Source organism: Lathamus discolor, chromosome 20 (genome assembly GCF_037157495.1).
Source record: "Lathamus discolor isolate bLatDis1 chromosome 20, bLatDis1.hap1, whole genome shotgun sequence".
NCBI lineage: Eukaryota > Metazoa > Chordata > Aves > Psittaciformes > Psittacidae > Lathamus > Lathamus discolor.
In genome coordinates, this window is record NC_088903.1 from 2,607,398 (window position 1) to 2,626,224 (window position 18,827).

Below are 18,827 nucleotides of genomic sequence, written 5' to 3' on the forward strand. Positions count from 1 at the left end.
CCCGCGGCCCGGAGCGGCGGGGCCGGTTCTGTCAGGCGCGGGCGGGACAGCCCCGCGGGGGCCTCGTATGAGGTGCCCTGTCGCTATGGTGACGGAAGGGGAGCTCGCGCGCGCGGCTGGAGCTCGGCTGGGGGCGGCGGGGCTGTCGCGACAGAGCGAAGGTTCCCGGTGCCGGCAGCCTGGCGGGTCTGTCGCGATAGAGCGAAGGTTCCCGGTGCCGGCAGCCTGGCGGGGCTGTCGCGACAGAGCGAAGGTTCCCGGTGCCGGCAGCCTGGGGGGGCTGTCGCGACAGAGCGAAGGTTCCCGGTGCCGGCAGCCTGGGAGGGCTGTCGCGATAGAGCGAAGGTTCTCAGTGCCGGCAGCCTGGCGGGGCTGTCGCGATAGAGCGAAGGTTCCCTGTGCCGGCAGCCTGGCGGGGCTGTCGCGATAGAGCGAAGGTTCCCGGTGCCGGCAGCCTGGCGGGGCTGTCGCGATAGAGCGAAGGTTCCCGGTGCCGGCAGCCTGGCGGGGCTGTCGCGACAGAGCGAAGGTTCCCGGTGCCGGCAGCCTGGGGGGGCTGTCGCGACAGAGCGAAGGTTCCCGGTGCTGGCAGCCTGGGAGGGCTGTCGCGATAGAGCGAAGGTTCTCAGTGCCGGCAGCCTGGCGGGGCTGTCGCGATAGAGCGAAGGTTCCCGGTGCCGGCAGCCTGGGAGGGCTGTCGCGATAGAGCGAAAGTTCCCGGTGCCGGCAGCCTGGGAGGGCTGTCGCGATAGAGCGAAGGTTCCCGGTGCCGGCAGCCTGGCGGGGCTGTCGCGATAGAGCGAAGGTTCCTGGTGCCGGCAGCCTGGCGGGGCTGTCGCGATAGAGCGAAGGTTCCCGGTGCCGGCAGCCTGGGAGGGCTGTCGCGATAGAGCGAAAGTTCCCGGTGCCGGCAGCCTGGGAGGGCTGTCGCGATAGAGCGAAGGTTCCCGGTGCCGGCAGCCTGGCGGGGCTATCGCGATAGAGCGAAGGTTCTCAGTGCCGGCAGCCTGGCGGGGCTATCGCGATAGAGCCAAGGTTCCCGGTGCCGGCAGCCTGGCGGGGCTGTCGCGATAGAGCGAAGGTTCCCGGTGCCGGTGGTTCACGTGGTTTGGCAGGGCTGTCGCGATAGAGCAAAGGTTCTAAGAGCCGGGGGTGTGCGTGGCCTGGTGGGACTATTGCGATAGAGCCTCCGGGATTGGAGGTGAATCAGGGCCTCGCAGGGCTATCGCAATAGGAGTGGCGTCCCCAAGGCTGGACTATCGCAATAAGAGTGTGGTTGTCACGACAGGAGCGCGCCCAGGGGCGTCCCTGCCCCCCTCAGGTCGCTGAGCTCCATCCGGGATGGATGCGGACGGGGCCGTGGACCCGCGGGCGCTGGAGCGGGAGCTGCAGGCGGCGGTGGCGGAGGACGAGCGCCGGGAGAGGGAGAACGCGGCCAAGCTGCGCGCCCTGCGCCAGCGCCTCCCCTCCTACGAGCAGTTCAGGTGGGGCCGGGGGTCCCAGCCCAAAGGGCTCCATCAGCACCGGGGGGGTCCCACCCGGGGGGTCCCACCCCAGAGGGCTCCATCAGCACGGGGCGCTCCTGCCGTGGCGCAGACCCAGCCGCAGGGGTGAGCTCTGGAGCTCCGAGGCCGCTGGAGAGAGGAGGTCGCTGCGCTCGGCTGGCTCTGTGAGCGCCCCAACCCCGGTGCGGGGCCCTGTGGAATCACAGAATCCTGGGGTCAACCAGGTGGGAAAAGCCCCTTCAGCTCATCCAAGCCAACCATTCCCAAGGCCGCCACTGCCCCACGGCACCGAGGCCTCGTCTCCACGGTGTGTGAACATTTGCAGGGTCGGTGCCTGCAGCCCTGCCCTGGGCAGCCTGTTCCAATGCACCCTTCCTCCAGACTGGGTTCACTCCTCCAGCCGGTCCAGGTCGCTACGGTCCAAACTGAGAAACTGCCTCCGAGAAGAAGCTTGAAGCCTCAGAGTGTTTGCTCTTGCTAAGCATCCCTTGCCCTTCTCGTTGCCTGCAGGAACATTGTGCTGGCATCACACCTCAAGCCCCTAGAGAAAAAGGACAAGATGGGCCAGAGGAGGAACGTGCTGTGGAATCCCTGTGCAGCCCATGCCAAGGCGCCGCAAGCCGGTGATGTGGAGATACCCCAGGTGAGAGAGATGCTCTCCAGGCCTTTATCCACATCTAAACATTACTCCAAAATAATTTGGGGTATTCTCTTAAAATGCAAGCTCTTCGGCAGTATCTCTACCCGTGAACAAGCCCTCAAAGTCCCTGGGCGCATTGGTGCTTGGGTAACCACAGGATTCAGCCTTGGCCACTACTTTGTGTCTGAGAAGAGCTTGCACCAGCTGCCTCAAGGATCTGCTTTCGTCCCTGTGGGAATCCAAGACCAGCTGCAGAGCTCCCAGTGCCCTGCCTCTGGTGGTGGCCAGGAACAGATTCTTAGGGAAGAGTGCCCTCCCTTGACTGCACTTTTCCAGCTGGCTACGGTTTAGAGACCAGGAGCCAGGGCTGTGCATCTGGAGCGTCGAGTTTAATAGCTACAGACCGCGAGCGTAGCCAGCGCTTCCTCATCCCGTGGTTTAACGATGGAAAAAGTGTTCTTTTGTTCCAAACCTGCTGCCTGAGGAGTTCACTGGATGCTCCTTAGTTCTCCGGTTGTGTGAGATGGTGTCTAAACGTCTTCTATCTGGGTCATTTGTGACTGGAGTGGCATCTATCCTGCCCTCACCGTTGGACTCTGCCCACGCTGGAGTGTCCTGGTCACTGGAGGTATAGACAAGGATGATTCCTATGGATGTTTCACATGGAGACAGGCTAAGAAAGTTGGGGCTGTTCAGTCTGGAAGAGAAGGCTGTATGGTGACCGCATAGCAGCCTTCCAGTATCTGATGGGGGCCTACTGGGGAGGGACTCCTCATTAGGGACCATAGTGACAGGACAAGGGGTGATGGGTTCAAACTGAAACAGGCAGGATTCAGGTTAGATCTAAGGCAGAAGCTCTTCCCTGTGAGGGTGCTGAGGCGCTGGCACAGGGTGCCCAGAGAAGCTGTGGCTGCCCCATCCCTGGCAGTGCTCAAGGCCAGGTTGGACACAGGGGCTTGGAGCAAGCTGCTCCAGTGGAAGGGGTCCCTGCCCGTGGCAGGGGGTTGGAACTGGATGAGCTTTCCTTTCCAACCCAAACCATTCCATGATTCTATGATTCTATGATTTTTTTGACACTGAACCTAATTTGCCTGTTTATTATGAGATGTTTCTGCAACTCCTCTAGGCAGCTTTGTGTTTTCTTAGAGTGAGCAATGATCTCCCCAGAGCAAATCCTGTTCCTAATCCCGTTAGCGCCTGGGCTCTGATCTCCAGAGCTTCTCCGGTTTGTGTTCCGACACAGCCTGACGTTGCTGGGCCTTGTTCTTGCTCTCTGGATGAAAGCCTAAACATTTTAATGCTCCTTCAGTCTGTGTGTTAGTTACAGAAGTCGGCGCTGATGAGTTCAGCAGTTCAATTGCGTGTTGTATAAAACAGGATTTCCTTTTATCTGGGACTGCCACATTGAGCTTGGTTCTCTTGTAACGCAAGCTCTGCCAGAGACCCCTATGAATGCAGTCTGTTACAAGGCGGTGGGTGAGAGCCATCTGCATATTTTCTGGGGGTTACATCTCATCTCTTTCATCTCTTTACTCCTCTGATTTGCCTCACAGTGCTCGAGGTGGAGCAGAGGTTTCTGCTGAGCTGCCCTGATCGCCAGGAGCTCCCTTCCCGAGCAGCAGTGGTGGATCCGCAGCGGGCAGCATGTCTGGTTCTGGTTAGGATTGGGGTTACTCCACTCTTGGTCTATTTATTCACACCACATTTCATGCCTCATCCATTCTTCCTTTATTTTCTTTGAAGTCCTCTGGTTTCTATGGGGCTCGAGGAACCCCACAGAAAGCAGAAATGGTAGTTCCTTGTCTATGTTTTGCCACCCCCCAAGCTTTATGCAGCCCTTTGTGCTATAAGCGTGGATTGAAAACATCTCAGCCATCCACAGGTTGATCCGGGGCCGGGAGTGGGGAGAGGATGCAAATCGTCAGTGGGAACAAACTAGAAGGAACTACTTTTCCTTTCAGGAGCTGGATGGACTGCCTGGAACCTCTGCTGAATTTCACAGAGATTGGCGCCGCTGCTTAAAAAGCAGAAAACTGAAATACCAGTTTTTGCTGGAACTGGGAGGGGAGGCCTTGGGCAGAATCTTTCAGGCTGACTTGGGCTATGGCCTCCTGGGTGAATTCCTTACGGTGCTGGCAGAGAACGTCTGTCATGAAGACAGAGATGCCGTCCTTCAGATCTTACAGAGCCTTTCGGGCACCAAGCGCTTCGGGTTAAACCTGGATCTTCTGAGCGAGCTGGAGAAGGAGAGCAGCAGGGATTTGTTTAGGAAGCTGTGGAGCATGAGCAGGGGGTATCGGGCCGCCGGCCACCCCAGCAGCACAGCTGGCTGCGAAGCAGAGCAGGAAGCCCACCCCATGGGTGCCAGCTTGCAAAAGGAAACCGAGGAGGAAAGGAGAGTGCTGGAGTTGATGAAATGTTACCAGATCAACTGAAGGAGCAGAAGCACTGGAATCGTGCAGAAATAGAGCACAAACAGAGGCTCAAAGCTTGATTTTGGCATTGCTGTGTGAGGGGGATAAATCGGATACTTCTGGAGCACTGCTGTACCTTTCTCTGTACCTGGGAGCCACGCAGAGCAATAGTTCTGCACAAATAAAGGTTGGTTACTGAGAGGACTGCGTTGTGATCTTTGGGGCAGGGTGTCCTCACAGAACAGCTCTGGGAGAGTCTCTTAGATGCAGGGGGGGGAGTCTCAAATATTACCTGGGGTGGCGGGGGCTTCAGCACACAAACCCTTGGAAAGCCATGAGGGAAGATGTAAAAGTCTAACTACCATGTTTGAGACCTCTTCTTCTGGGCTGTGGAGGTCATTTGCCATCAGAGGAGGGTCTTCTCTGGGTTCGTTGTGCTTGGAGGGTTCAGAGCAATGGTTAACATTCACTGCAGCTGAGACTTTCGAGAAGGTGGTGGCAATTCCCTTGTTGCCACCACGCTCCCCATTGCTGCATCTCTCCTCCATGGCTGTGCTGCACAAAGGAGCTACCAGCTCATAGTCACAACACTCCAGAGCAGCTGGGAAAAGGAAAGGTTCTAGAGCCCGTGTCCCGGGAAACAGCCTGCCCCGGGGTTGGTCAGAGGGCTTCCCAGCAGGTACTGGGCTGGAATGGGGTATTTCAGCTGCTGTTTGATCCCTGCTATCAGCCATGCGCACTGAAGGCAGGGGGTCATTTGCAAACCCCATCTCGGGCCAGCAAGCTGGTGTGTGCATCGTCCCTGCCCGGCGCTGACACTGCTGACCCTGTGGCTTCCTGCCATCCCTGCTGAAGCCGCGGTGGCTGTGTCAGTTGTGACTGCAGAGGCTGTGCGGTGCGATGGGGACAAGGCTGCTGGGAGCTGCTGTTCTCCTCTGCCTGGTAGATGTTCTCCATGCTTTTGCGATTGAAGAGAAGGGAGATGTGTTCAAGAGAATGGCTTGTCCTGCTTTCCTGATGTTTGACAATGCCGCTTACCTGGCTGACATGACCTTCGAGCTCCCTTGCAATTGCAAGCCTGAAGAGGTCTCTTCTGTCACCTGGTATTTCCAGAAGAGCATGGGCAGCCATAAAACCACGGTCCTGACGGACTTTGCTGGCAACATGATCGTTGACTCGGGCCACATCCGCGCAGGCAGTGACATGCTGAAGCGTTTCAGCATCCGCATGTTCAGTCTCATCGTCTTCCGAGCCCAGGTGACAGACTCAGGCCACTACCTGTGTGGCACTAAGGAAGGGGACTTCTTCTATGGCTATGACGTGGACGTGCAGCCCACCGAGTCCATCACGGTGGCTTTTGAGGACAAAGGCCAGCACGTCCAGGATGACCGCACGGGGAAGCTCATCAGCCTCTTCACCACCTTCTGGGACTGGACTCGATGTGACCGCTGCGGGGTGAGAGGCGAGCAGCGGCGGATCGGGCTCTGCTACGTGCAGACAGCCCAGCTGCACCCCCGCTACCGTGCTGCTGTGCCCAACGTCACGTCCTGTGGCTCCAAGGCTGTCCCTGCTCGTTTCCAGCGCCTGAGCCACCTCCGAAGCCCTGAGGTGGCCATCCGAAGCTGCGTGACCCCTTGCCGGATGGACGAGGTCCCCGAGGAGGGTGTGCAGACCATCTCCAATATCATTTCCAAGCTGGGTAAGAAGCCCTGGCTGCCCCGTGTCCCCACCCAGTTCCACAAGCAGCCCATTGGAACTGACCTGATCATCGTGTGCCCAGGAGCCCGGCCCGAGCATGCCGTGGCCTGGGACAAGGACTCCGTGCGGCTCTACCGCTCCCGCTACCTCATCCATGTCAACAAGACCATGCGGGTCTTCATTGACCACGGCAACCACCTGCACATCCAGCGGGTCCGGGGCAGGGATAGAGGCACCTATTTCTGCTGGCGGGAGGGCGAGATGGTGGCTGGCTTCCGGCTCAGCGTGTTCCACCAGGCCCGGCGCCGGCGCTCGCTCCAAGACCCCGAGACCATCTATGCCATGCGCATCATCGGCATCAGCTACGTCGTCATGGGCATCCTCTTCGTCATCATCCACGTGTGCCGGTGCTGCTGGCGAGCGCTCAGGGGCCCTGCCTGAACCCAGCCTCTCCAGCACGGCCCCAATGGGACACTCTTACACCTCGGCCCGTTCTCCTGTTGGAAGTTCCTGGTGTTCTGAGCAGGAATTCTGGCAGCTGCTCAGCCTCCCTGCTGGGTCCGGAGCGTGATGGAGAGGCCCAATGTGGAAAACTCCTCGTGCAGCAGATTGGCTTAGCAGGGACAGGAGGGGATTTCACAGCAGCACCATTTGTTCCTGGCTCCGTTGCTGGCTTCTCAATATAGTCCCTTCCAAAAGAATTCCTGGAGTTGGTGCAGGATCTTCTGGCCAAGCTCTACAGAGTTCTCGAAACACATCAGGGATTTATTAGAGCTGGTTTGCTGAAAGGCTGCTAAGCCCAACCATCAGCCTATTTAAATCCGATTAATCCTCGCTTTCCTTACCCTGTTTGTTTACTGGTTTGCTCTGCTGAGAACTCGGAGTGCCAACCCTTCAAACTGTTCAATGCTCCTTTGAGCTCCCCAGCTGGAGCTCCCCTTTCTGCAGATCCAGGTTTCATCATTTTTTAGGTCCATTTTTGAAAAGTCCTTTATTTTGATTTTTATTAGGTTTTTTTTTTTTTTTTTTTTTTTGAATTTTTTTCAAATCAATCTGGCCATCCTCTGCAGAAATTTCTCTGGGGTTTGGTTGCTTTGAACTCCCCTGACTCAGCACCAGCTTGGGAGCCAATAGTTACGCCTGATGCAACTATCATGCGTGGCCTCCAAAGAGGATGGCATCCCCAGGGGGTTTAGGTGGCCACTTGCTTGCTCTGAGGCACGGAGCAGGACTTCCTCGCAGGGCTCATTGCCCGTGTTTGAGGATGTGGCTGGGGGATTTCGGCTTTCCCAAGAGAAATCCCTCTGTCCATCGAGGCTCCCGTACAGGTGTTGACCCAAGAAGCATCGGCCATGCCTTGGGGTACAGCACTGGGCTTGTGTCCCCTGATGGCTTTGAGCTCAGTTTGAGCTCCCAAAGGGCCTTTCCACCCCGACTAACCCCATCTAACTCACAGCCCCGGCTGTGGAGAGGCGGTTGCAGGCAGAACGTGGAAGCAGAGCACTTGTTTTAGCTTTATTTCTCGTCTCAAGCGGCTGCGGGCGTTAGTGCATTAATTCAGCAGCAACGTGGGCTGCAAAGCTCCAGCCGGAGGCTGCCCGCAGGGGACTGAGCCCCCCGGAGCCACCACCATCCCACCCCGGATGCCAAACCCAGGCAGCACCCATCTCCTGAGACATCTGCCCTTGGGAATGGCCTTTCTGGTGCCGGCGGTGGCAAAGTATGCTCAGGACCTGAGCCAGGGGACAAGGGGGACAGAAGGGATGAGGGGGATGGCATCCGAGTGGCATCCCGTGTGCTCACCCCAGAGGGCTTGCAGGTTGTTGCTCCTGTGTTAGGTGGCATCAGGGCAGGGTTTGCTCTTGGTCAGCAGCTGAGGTGCAGGTGGGTATAGGGGCTGCAGGCGAGCACCAGGCTGGGCAATGGCCCCGCATAGCACATGCTGGTCCAGGGGGGAGAATGGGAGTACAGATGTGGGGACAGAGCCACGTGGAGCCCGAGGACAAGGGATTCCTCCCATTCCATCCATTCCTTGGATGCCCGCTCTGAGGGCAGGCTCGGGCTCCATGCACAGCAGGGATCGACTGGGGCAGCCCCAGCCCCAGTCCCCCTGGCTCCCAGTGGGACAGGCAGGATGGGGATGGCTCCGTTTGTCCTTCTCCTGTCACCCTCAGCTCCATTTCCACCTGCCTGGGCCCCCCCCAGGGCCATGGATCACCCCTTGCCATGAGTCCCTTGGGGCTGCTTCTCCTCACCATGACCATGGGGAACGGCAGTGGTGGACACCCAATGCAGGGCAGGTCTGTGCCAGGAGAAGCCCTTGTGGCCACCCAGCCTGCTGTGCCCACCACTGCGTCAGCCCCACAGAGCACCCCGGACACCCCAGCATCCCATTCTTATCCCCAGGAATCCCTCATTATCCTCATTTCATCCCCCTTTAACATCATCCCGACAGCACCCTGCATCTTCCATCCTCTTCCTCCTGCCCGTACCTCTTGGCTAAGCTCACCCCATGCTTGGTGATGGGGCAACGTCCCTGACCAGCCGGTACCTTGCACCCTGCAGCCCTCCAGCACCAAGGGTGCTCAGGGTCCGGATGCAATGGGGAGATCTGGGGTGACCTCCCAGCGCAGGCAGAGGGCACCAAGGTGGGATGCAGGCCCCAAATCCACCATCCCCTCCATGCCAGGGGAAGGTGGTAGCAGCCCCGTTGGGCACCTCAGCTCTGCCCAGTTCTATTCACCTCCCTTGGGCATTGTCCATCCCCACCCAGATGGGTGCTCCGCTGGGAGCCAGCTCCAAGCAGGGTGTCAGCGATGTCCCTGGGGCAGGGGATGATGTGGTAGAGGCAAGAGGTGGATGGGAGGGAGATGTCCCCACCAAAGCACCACCAGCTCCTCCTGGGGCTCCCTCGCAGCATCGGATGGGACCTACGGAGCTACAGCTACAAGCGTGCGGCTGCTGCAGGCACCGGCCCTACACCAGCTCCTTGGGCTCCTGCTTGGGCTCCTTCAGCACCTGGAGGCAGAGGGAGAGACACCATCATCCTGCACCATCACCCTGCACCATCATCCTGCACCATCACCCTGCACCATCACCCTGCACCATCACCCTGCACCATCATCCTGCACCATCACCCTGCACCATCACCCTGGACCATCATCCTGCACCATCATCCTGCACCATCACCCTGGACCATCATCCTGCACCATCACCCTGGACCATCATCCTGCACCATCACCCTGGACCATCATCCTGCACCATCACCCTGCGCCATCACCCTGCGCCATCACCCTGCCCCATCACCCTGCACCATCACCCTGCGCCATCACCCTGGGCCATCACCCTGCACCATCTCCCTGCACCATCACTCTGCACCATCACCCTGCGCCTGGCTCCAGCTGAGCCTGCCTGGGCTCTGAATGAGCCTGGGGACAGGGATGGTTTCCCCTATGAGCTGCCAGGCTCAGCTCCACCACGGTCCAGAGGCAGCCCATGCCCTGCTGTCAGGGCACTGGGATCACCGGCTCCTGGGGCTGAGGGGTGGTGGCCCCATGTGCGCGTCCCCTTGGGGACCCCCACGGGAGGCAGGGATGGAGGGGAGGCAGCACAAGTGACACGGATGAGGAATTCCCACCTCTCCATCTCTGGTCTCCACAGTTTTGACCACGATGCTCCTCTTCACGTGGGCTTCTGACATGGATTTAGCGTCCAGGCTGGTCTCTAGGGCACACGGACAGGACATGGCAGCGACTCAGTGACCGGGGTAGAGCCATTCCAGCCGTGCTCAGGTGGACAGGCCCAAAGGAAACACATTGGGCTGGAAATCCCTAAAGCACCTTGGGACACAGCCAGCCTCAGGGACACCGCTGGATGCAGCTGGGGATGCACTTGGCCTTGGGGATGCGCTTAGCACTGAGCATGGGGCTGGCTTTGGGATGGGATCAGCTTTAGGGACACAGTAGGCACTGGGGACATGTTTGGCCTTAGAGACGTGGTTGGCAATGAGGACATCGCGGCTTTGGGATGAGATTTGGACTTGAGGACAGGGCTGTCCTTGAGGACGCAGCTGGCGCTGAGGAACACGGTCAGCCTTGGGGATGCCGTTGGCACTGGAGACACAGCGGTTTGGACAGTCCTGGGGACACCACTGGCCTTGGGACATGCTCTGCCTTGGGGATGTGGCCATGGGATGCTCCCCCCGCAACTTGGGAAAACCCAGGAGTCCTGGCTCCCCAGCAGGACCCCTCCCGGTCCCTCTGGATGGGGCAGGGGCGGTCAAGGTGGCCTCTCCTCCCACGGAGCCCCTGCTTGTGCCACCATCCTGCCCCGTGCACAGCCCCAGGCTCACCTCGGATCTGCCGGGTGGAGAAGCTCCGCACAGGGGTGGTGATCCTGCAGGAGCAACGCAGGGAGCGATAGGGTCCTGCTGCCCCCAGCACCAGCTCCAGCCTGCCCAGGGCTGGGTCTTGGTTCGGGGCATGGCTGGGGATGGGGACAGGAGCAGGATGGAGCCCCTGTGCTGTCACCTGCTCTCCTCGCCCTCCAGCAGCTTGCGGTAGGCGGCGATCTCCATGTCGAGGGCCAGCTTGATGCTGAGCAGGTCCTGGTACTCCTGCAGGTGCCGCGCCATCTCCTCCTTGAGGCCATGGGCATCCTCCTCCAGCCGCGCCACCGCGTCCCGGTGCGCGGCCGCCTCCAGCGCACAGCGCTCCTCCAGCTCCCGCAGCTGCCGCTCCAGGGACTCGTTCTGGGGGCACCCTCATGGCACCCATCCTGCCCTGGGGCCCCAGCACCGGGCGGCACCTCCGCGGCGGTGGCGGAGGCCCCGTTCTCCCCCTCGCACCGCATCCCCATCACCTACCGAGCCCCGCAGAGCCTCCAGGTCGCAGGTGAGGGCCTGGAGCTGGCGCCGGTACTCGTTGGCCTCCCGCTTGGCTCCGCGCAGGGCCTCAGCGCCGCGGGCGGCCGCATCCATCAGGTCCACGAACTGCGGGCAGCGACGCGTGCCAGGGCACGGACCCGCGGTGCCGCGTGGTGAGCGGCGCCGGGGGCACCCGGCACGGGGAGACCCCCCCTGTCCCTGCCCGGGGCCGCCCCAGTGCCGCTGCGGATGCGTCCGTGCTCACGTGGGACGTGCGCTCGGTGGCACTGGGGCAGGTCCCTGTTCCTGCAGGGTGCTGAGGACATCCCCGCTCCACTGGGAGGAAGGGACGGCGCACGCAGGATGTGCCCCCAGCGCGCGTGGTGCTGGGACAGGTCCCTGCTGCCATGGGTGGAAGGAGCGGTGCCCGCGGCTGATGGCGCGTGTGGTGGGAGCACGTCCCTGCGCCCTCGAGGTGACGGGACAGGGGATGTGGGGCACATCCCTGAGGGCAACTGCTGGGGACGTGTCCCAGCTGTGCGGGTGGGAGGGACGGTGCCTTGGGATGTCACAGGGGACGTGGCCCTGCTCCTGTGGGATGGCGCGCGTGGGTGATGCCACCCAATCCTTAGGGACCGTGCCTACATGAGTTAGCACAGGGGACACATCCCCGCTCCCCACAGGGACCAAACCAGGATGGGAGACACAAGCAGAGACAGCGAGGACCCCAAACCGCACGTACCGTAAATCCCAGCCTGCTTTGGGTTGGAAGGGACCTTAAAGCTCCTCCAGCCCCAACCCCTGCCACGGGCAGGGACCCCTTCCATAGAGCAGCTTGCTCCAAGCCCCATCCAACCTTGCCCTAAGAAGGGCACATCCAGGCCACCCGTCCATGGGGTGCTCGGCTCTTACTGCACCTTGGACTTGTACCACTCCTCGGTCTCCTGCGCGTTGCTGCTGGCCATGGCCTCGTACTGCCCGCGGAGGTCGCGCAGCGCAGCCGTGAGGTCGGGCTTGCTCGCGTCCACCTCGACGTGCACCCGCTGCCGGGCCAACCGCTCCCGCAGCTCCCGCAGCTCCTGGGGGCACAGCGATGGTCAGAGGGACCCCCCAGCGCCGGGCCCCCCCCGGCTCCCCGAGCACCGTTACCTCCTCGTGCACCATGCACAGGAAGGAGATCTCCTCCTGCAGGGTCCCCACGCGCCGCTCCAGGTCCACGCGAGCCAAGGCAGCGGCGTCCACGTCCTGTCACCAAGGGGAGACAGGAGGGGCTGTGCCAGGGGTCTGCTCCTGCCCATCCCTGCCCTGTCCTTGCCCATCCCATCCCCATCCCTGCCCTGCCTTGTCCTTGCCCTTGCCCATCCCTTCTCCATCCCCATCCCTACCCAATCTGTCCATCCCCATCCCTACTCCATCCCTACCCATCCCTTCTGCATCCCCACCCCTGCTCAATCCTCATCCCTACCCAATCTGTCCATCCCCATCCCTTCTCCATCCCCATCCCTGCTCCATCCCCATCCCTACCCAATCCGTCCATCCCCATCCCCGCTTCACCCAAGCTCCCCCACGTATCCCTGAAGGAGCCTGAGCCAGGGGATGAGCCGCTGGGGCGTAGAGTGGGGGATGCAGGATCTGGCCCCTGTCCTCACCTGCCTGTATGCAGCCAGGTTGCTCTCGGCCTCCAGCCGCAGGGTCACCTCGTCCTGCAGCCTGTGCCGGGGTGGAAAAGCACCGTTACCCGTTCAGCACCATTATCCATTCAGCACCGTTACCCATTCAGCACCATTTCCCATTCAGCACCGTTACCCATTCAGCACCATTACCCATTCAGCACCGTTACCCGTTCAGCACCTTTACCCATTCAGCACCGTTACCCGTTCAGCACCGTTACCCGTTCAGCACCGTTACCCGTTCAGCACCATTATCCATTCAGCACCGTTACCCATTCAGCACCATTTCCCATTCAGCACCGTTACCCGTTCAGCACCGTTATGCTCAGCCCCTTGGACAGCCCCCCCCCAGGTCAACACAGCCCCACGACCCCAGCCCCTACACCCTGGGTTAGGTGCACGTGCCCATCCCACACCCTCCACCACTGTCCCCAGGGGCCACCCATGTCCCCATCACCACCCTGGTACCCAGCAGTACCTGGTCCCCAGGGCTACCCTGGTCCTGGTGACCACCCTGGTCCCTGGGGACACCCCGATTCCCACATTAGTCCTAGGTGGCACCCTGGTCCTTGTTCCTACCATGGTCCCCATCACCACACTGGTCCCCAGAACAAGCCTGATCACCATCCCCGCATCCACCCTGGTCCTGGCGATGCTCCTCACACCCATCCCCAGTGGCCACTCTCAATCCTGTCCCAGCGGCCACCTTGGTCCCTGGGGGCATCCTGGTGGTCCCCCTGCTCCCCATCACCACTCTGCTCCTGATCATCCTCCTGGTCACAGCGGCCACCTTGAGCCCACGCCTGCCCCAAGCCAGGCAGCTCCTTACTTGTGCTGGAGGCTGCCGAGGTCCTGGCTGAGGTTGTCCCTCTGCGTCTCCAGATGGGCCTTGGCAGTGGCCAAGTGCTCCACGCGGCCCCGCAGCTCACGCAGCTCCTCCCGGTAGACGTCGGCCACACGCGAGGGCTCCTGGTCCCGCGCCTGGTTCAGCTCCAGCGCCAGCCCCCGGTTCTGCTGCTCCAGCAGCCGGACCTTCTCAACGTAGCTGGCGAAGCGGTCGTTGAGCTCCATCAGCTCCACCTTCTCCTTGCTGCGCGTCTCCCTGAACTCCGAGTTGAGCGCAGTGGCCAGCGAGAAATCCATCCTGCCCGTGCCCATGCGGGGACCCAGCCGGGTGCTGCGGGGCGCCCGGAGCCGCGCCGGGGAGCTGGCGGGGAGCACCCGGTGCAGCGGGGCGGCGGTGCCGGAGCGGCGGCTGTAGGAGGACAGGCGCTGGCTCTCCATGCCGATGGGATGAGGGGTTGCGATGCGCCGGGATGAGGGGTTTTATGGAGCCCCGTCCCCCCCGTCCCGCCGGCACTGGCCACTGGCCACAGAGCTGGAGGGATGGCACAAAACCCAGCCTCTGCGGCGCCTGCAGGGGTGAATGTGCCCTGGCACCCGGCCTGGGCACCGGGAACCGCCTGCCCCATCCACAGGCTCTGCTGGGATCCGGGGAGGGCCCGCGACAGCCGGCATGGGGAGCACAGAGCACGGCCATCCCTACCCATCCCTTCTCCATCCCCATCCCGGCTCCATCCCTACCCATGGGGCAGCCGGAGGGTTCGCTGGGCGCAATGCCCTGGGGACACGGGGTGCTGGGTCCGAGGTGTCACAGGGTGCCCGCTGCAGTGCCAGGGCTGTGCCTGCACCCTGGGGATCCATCCAGCAGCGTCTTGAGGTGCTCAGGGTAGGGAGAGCCCCTGGGCAGGCTCAAGGGTGGGTGTGCACCCCCCCCGCCATGCACACACACGAGGCTCTCCTGTGGTTCTGCCGCCTGATGATGCTGATGCTGACCTGGATGCTCCTTTGGAGCCGGGGCCTCTGGATCCGGGCAAGGAGCCTGGTTCACATCCCCCACATCCTTATGACAAACGGGCAGCTGTAAAGGGAGAAGGGAGAGGGGCAGGGATGCGGATGGACAGAGAGCTTTCCCGGTGGCGTGTGTGCCGGAGCAGGACCCGCCGTGGGAAGGTCTCTGCTATGCTCTTATGAAAGATACCAGGCGAATGGTGACGGACCATGGACCCGGGGCCCCATAGAGAGCTCATTTGACAGGGTCTCTCTGGGATACTCACGTACCAGGGGCTGGCACATACAAATAGATCCATGTTGCCATCGACACTGGAGACTTTTCCAGCCTGATCGTCCATCCTCTCGGGGTCCTGGCGCCACGTTCTGTGCAGGGGGCTGTGGAGTGGCGTAATGATGGTCCGGGTTTTGTGTTTCAAACACTGTCATTGTGGGGAGTGCGCTTGTGCGATCCCATGCGTGTGTCTGTGTCCGTGTGCCTGTGTGTTGGTGGCAGGCAGTGTTCTGTGTGCTTTCTGTTGTCGGGTTCCCACATTAGTTTTTAAGGGGTTGGAAGCGGCAGTGCGGCCCCCTCAGCTGTTGCATCACCGTGTGCAAAAGAAGCTGCCCCCCGATCCGCTTCCCAGCGCTCCACCGGTGGCACGGCCGGGATGGACACCGGAGCCATGCAGTGAAGGAAAACAAACCCAAACCCTTTCCATCTATTTCCATTAAGGGAGTGGAACATCTCCCTTATGAGGAGAGGCTGAGGGAGCTGGGTCTCTTTAGCTTGCAAAAGAGGAGACTGAGGGGTGACCTCATCAATGTTTACAAATATGTGAAGGGTAGGTGTCAGGATGATGGAGCTAGGCTTTTTTCAGTGATATCCAGTGCTAGGACAAGGGGCAATGGGTGTAAACTGGAGCATAGGAAGTTCTACGTTAACATCAGGAAGAACTTCTTTACTGTAAGAGTGACAGAGCACTGGAACAGGCTGCCCAGGGGGGTTGTGGAGTCTCCTACACTGGAGATATTCAAGGCCCGCCTGGACAAGTTCCTGTGTGATGTACTGTAGGTTACCCTGCTCTTGCAGGGGGGTTGGACTAGATGATCTTTTTAGGTCCCTTCCAACCCTTGGGATTCTGTGATTCTGTGATTCTGAGCACTGGGGCAGTTTGTAGAGACCCCACAGACAAGGCCTAAAGAGCGCCTGCAACACGCGGGGCACACGGGAGGAGCCCTGCTCAGTGTGTTTAAAGTGACCTGGGGGTGAAACCAGGGCTGGGAGGAACGGATGGATCGGGTGACACCAGAGCTGCTGGCTGGAACAGCGAGAGGGGCAGCGCAGCCCCAGCTCCATCAGCCCCGGCACCTCCCTCAGCTCCATCAGCTCCATCAGCCCCATCAGCTCCATCAGCCCCATCAGCTCCATCACCTCCATCAGTTCCATCAGCCCCATCAGCTCCATCACCTCCATCAGCTCCATCAGCCCCAACAGCCCCATCAGCTCCATCACCTTCATCATCTCCATCAACTCCATCAGCCCCATCAGCTCCATCGCCTCCATCAGCTCCATCAGCTTCATCAGCCCCATCAGCTCCATCCCCTCCATCAGCTCCATCCCTTCCATCAGCCGCCAGCCAAGCAGCATCGCGGGGCAGGAGCAGAAGAAAACAAACCGAGACGAGGCAGCCCTGGAACAGGAAGGAGCCAGTGCAGCTCCTGTGCTTCCAACCTGCCGGGCCCTTTAACCGCGGGGAATGGCCCAGCCGACTCCTGCAGTGTTAACACTGGGCCGCTTGCTCCTGCGGCTGCTGCACGCTCCTTGTGCATCAGGACGCCTCTGCCCTAAGGAAACCCTTCAACCTGCTGATAACCTGAGGGGTATTTGTGTCCTCCTGCCTACAGGTCCATGGCGGCTGCCTGCAGCGCTTGCCAAGCCTTGCCATGGGCTGGGCAGGGGAGTGGAGGAACCGGATGCCTCGGCTGCAGGAGCTGCCCGTGAATACCCCGAGCAGAAGGAGGCAGGAAGAGAGAAACGAATGATTGCAAAGCATCACTTGGGGGCAGCTGAAAGGTCACAGCTTCAATGTGCGTGCTTGTAACGTAGCAGTGAGCAGAGGCGGTGGTTTTGTGTGTACAGCACCTGTATTCACTGGCCAGGAGCTGATGAGAAACTGCACCTTGTATGGATTTGTCCCTTGTAAAAGAGGTGCTGGAGCGTGCACATTTGCAGCAGCTGCTAGAAACTGCTAAGGCAAAAGCCAGAGAGATTCCAACAGGATGGCAGTGTTCTAAAGCAGGCATCGAGAGCAGATCCATGGAACAAACCAGGGGCAGCTCAGGGTTAACCCCAAGAACGCACAGTGAAAGTGGGGGATGTTTGGGGTGTTTGTTTGGGATGCTCCTGTACTGCGCCAGGCCAGGGCTCTAAGGGGCTTGTGCAGGGGAAAGCTCGTCCTGACAGCCCTGAATGGGAAGGCCCCTTCCCTTCACTAACCTGGGTCGAGGCCGTGCTTGTGTTCCCACCGGTAAAGGACCTCGCTGGGGCCCTGCAGGATGGGCTCGTCCGGCCTCATCTTCTGCCTCTTCCTCACAACAGGACTGCCCCTGCCGCGGCTTCCGCCCAGCCACAGGAGAGCATCTGCAGGCAATGGCCAGGACCAGACACCCTGTGCCTGCCGGGTGCCACAGCCATGAGTGCTTTCAGGCTGCTGTGGGGCAGCTGCATGGGGGCTGGCATTCCCTCCGCAGCTCCAGCAACGGCAGCCTCGGGTCCTGCGCACACGTGGGGTGCTGGGGGTCCAGCAACCAGCGGCCTTTTACAGCCACAAGAGCTTGAGTTGTTACCCCTGTAAGAGTGGATCTGGATCTGCAGTCTCACTCACACGTGCACATCCATGCGTGTGCACATCTCACACACACACGTGCACATCCATGCGAGTGCACATCTCACACACACACGTGCACATCCATGCGTGTGCACATCTCACACACACACGTGCACATCCATGCGTGTGCACATCTCACACACACACGTGCACATCCATTTGTACCCATGCGCCCAGGGAAGCTCACACGTGCGCTTCCATCCCTCCACAGCCATGTGCAGCACACATGTGCCTGCCCTCGCATGTGTGTGCCCTGGGCAGATGCACACCCGCGCTGCGGTCCCTGCCCATGGCCGCAGCCCTAGAGCTGCACACGCTCATCCACCCTTCCATGGGTGCACCAGGCACAGGCACAGCCACCCTGCTCTGCACACGCGGGCACCCATGGCCAGGGCACCCATGGCCACAGCCCCCGGACAGCCCCAGCAGGACCAGGTCAGCACCGGCCACCACAGCCCCGGGGCTCCTCGCAGGAGGCTCTCACTGAAGAGGCTGGAGCCTCCACAGGCCCTTCCAGCCCAGGGGCTCTGCAAAAGAGCTCAGGACCCTGCGCCCCTTCCCAGCCCCCATGGAGCCCAATCCTGCCCCAGCCCCAGCCCCGCGTGCCTGGCCATACCCCGGTCACCCACGCACCGAGTTTGGGGGCCTTTTGCCCCCCAGTGACCCCGGGGATGGAGCAAGGGCCAGAGCCCTCCCCGGGCAGGGGCTCCGTGCCAGGGGCTTTCCCCGAGTGCTTGAAAGGGGCTTTGTGTGCAGGGCTGGAGCCAGCGCTGCCGGGCACAGGCAATGGGAGCCTTTGTGCCGGGCACCGCGCTGCCAGGAAACACAGGGACGGAGCCAGGGGCAGTGGCGGTGATGGGGACGCGGCCGCCCTGTCCCCTCCAGCACTGGGGCACGGCCAGGCCTTGGGGATGGCCTGGGCATGGACAAAGGGGGGTCTGGAGGCACAGGGCTGTAAGGGCCATGGGGGTCCACACGGATGCCACCACAAGAGGCAGCCAAGATGAAGCTGGGGGCAGGGGGTCACTGTAGGGATGCTGAGGACAGGGATGGGGACAGCTCGCACAGGCTGGCAGTGAGGTGGCATCTGATGGCTGGGAAAGGCTCCCTGAGTGCTGCAGCACAGGGACAGCAGCCAGGCCCTGCTGGACCACAGCCACCAGCACCGGGACACCGACAGCATCCGGACAGGGACGGTTGTGGCAACAGTCATGGGTGCGCCCTGTGGGCACCCAGAGGCATTGGTTGCAGTGGGGCACAGTGGTGGCACTGGGGCAGCGCTGAGGGCCAACCTCTTGCTGCCGCATCCCCATTT

At 61.1% G+C, this 18,827-nt stretch overlaps 3 protein-coding genes across 4 annotated transcripts; 2 read left to right on the forward strand and 1 right to left on the reverse strand.

Moving 5' to 3' along the window:
* Positions 1–68: 68 nt before the first annotated feature.
* CCDC103 (coiled-coil domain containing 103) lies at positions 69–4,740 on the forward strand. Of its 2 annotated transcripts, none has more exons than XM_065698807.1 (4): positions 69–161; positions 1,289–1,484; positions 2,016–2,148; positions 4,107–4,740. In XM_065698807.1, the coding sequence occupies exons 2-4, from the start codon at positions 1,342–1,344 to the stop codon at positions 4,578–4,580; spliced, it is 750 nt and encodes a 249-aa protein (XP_065554879.1). In that variant the 5' UTR covers positions 69–161; positions 1,289–1,341; the 3' UTR covers positions 4,581–4,740. The 2 variants fall into 2 exon arrangements, with proteins under 2 accessions (XP_065554879.1, XP_065554881.1); XM_065698809.1 differs by lacking the exon at positions 69–161 and adding an exon at positions 733–1,081.
* A 719-nt stretch (positions 4,741–5,459) lies between these two features.
* Positions 5,460–6,698, forward strand: FAM187A (family with sequence similarity 187 member A). The gene has a single exon (XM_065699499.1). The coding sequence runs from the start codon at positions 5,460–5,462 to the stop codon at positions 6,696–6,698; it is 1,239 nt and encodes a 412-aa protein (XP_065555571.1).
* A 1,251-nt stretch (positions 6,699–7,949) lies between these two features.
* On the reverse strand, positions 7,950–14,075 carry GFAP (glial fibrillary acidic protein). Its single transcript, XM_065698806.1, has 9 exons — positions 13,621–14,075; positions 12,771–12,831; positions 12,271–12,366; positions 12,039–12,200; positions 11,122–11,247; positions 10,787–11,007; positions 10,609–10,652; positions 9,895–9,980; positions 7,950–9,275 (listed from the first exon to the last, which is right to left on the reverse strand). Exons 1-9 carry the CDS (start codon positions 14,073–14,075, stop codon positions 9,234–9,236), a joined length of 1,293 nt encoding a protein of 430 aa, XP_065554878.1. The 3' UTR covers positions 7,950–9,233.
* Between the last annotated feature and the right edge of the window lie 4,752 nt (positions 14,076–18,827).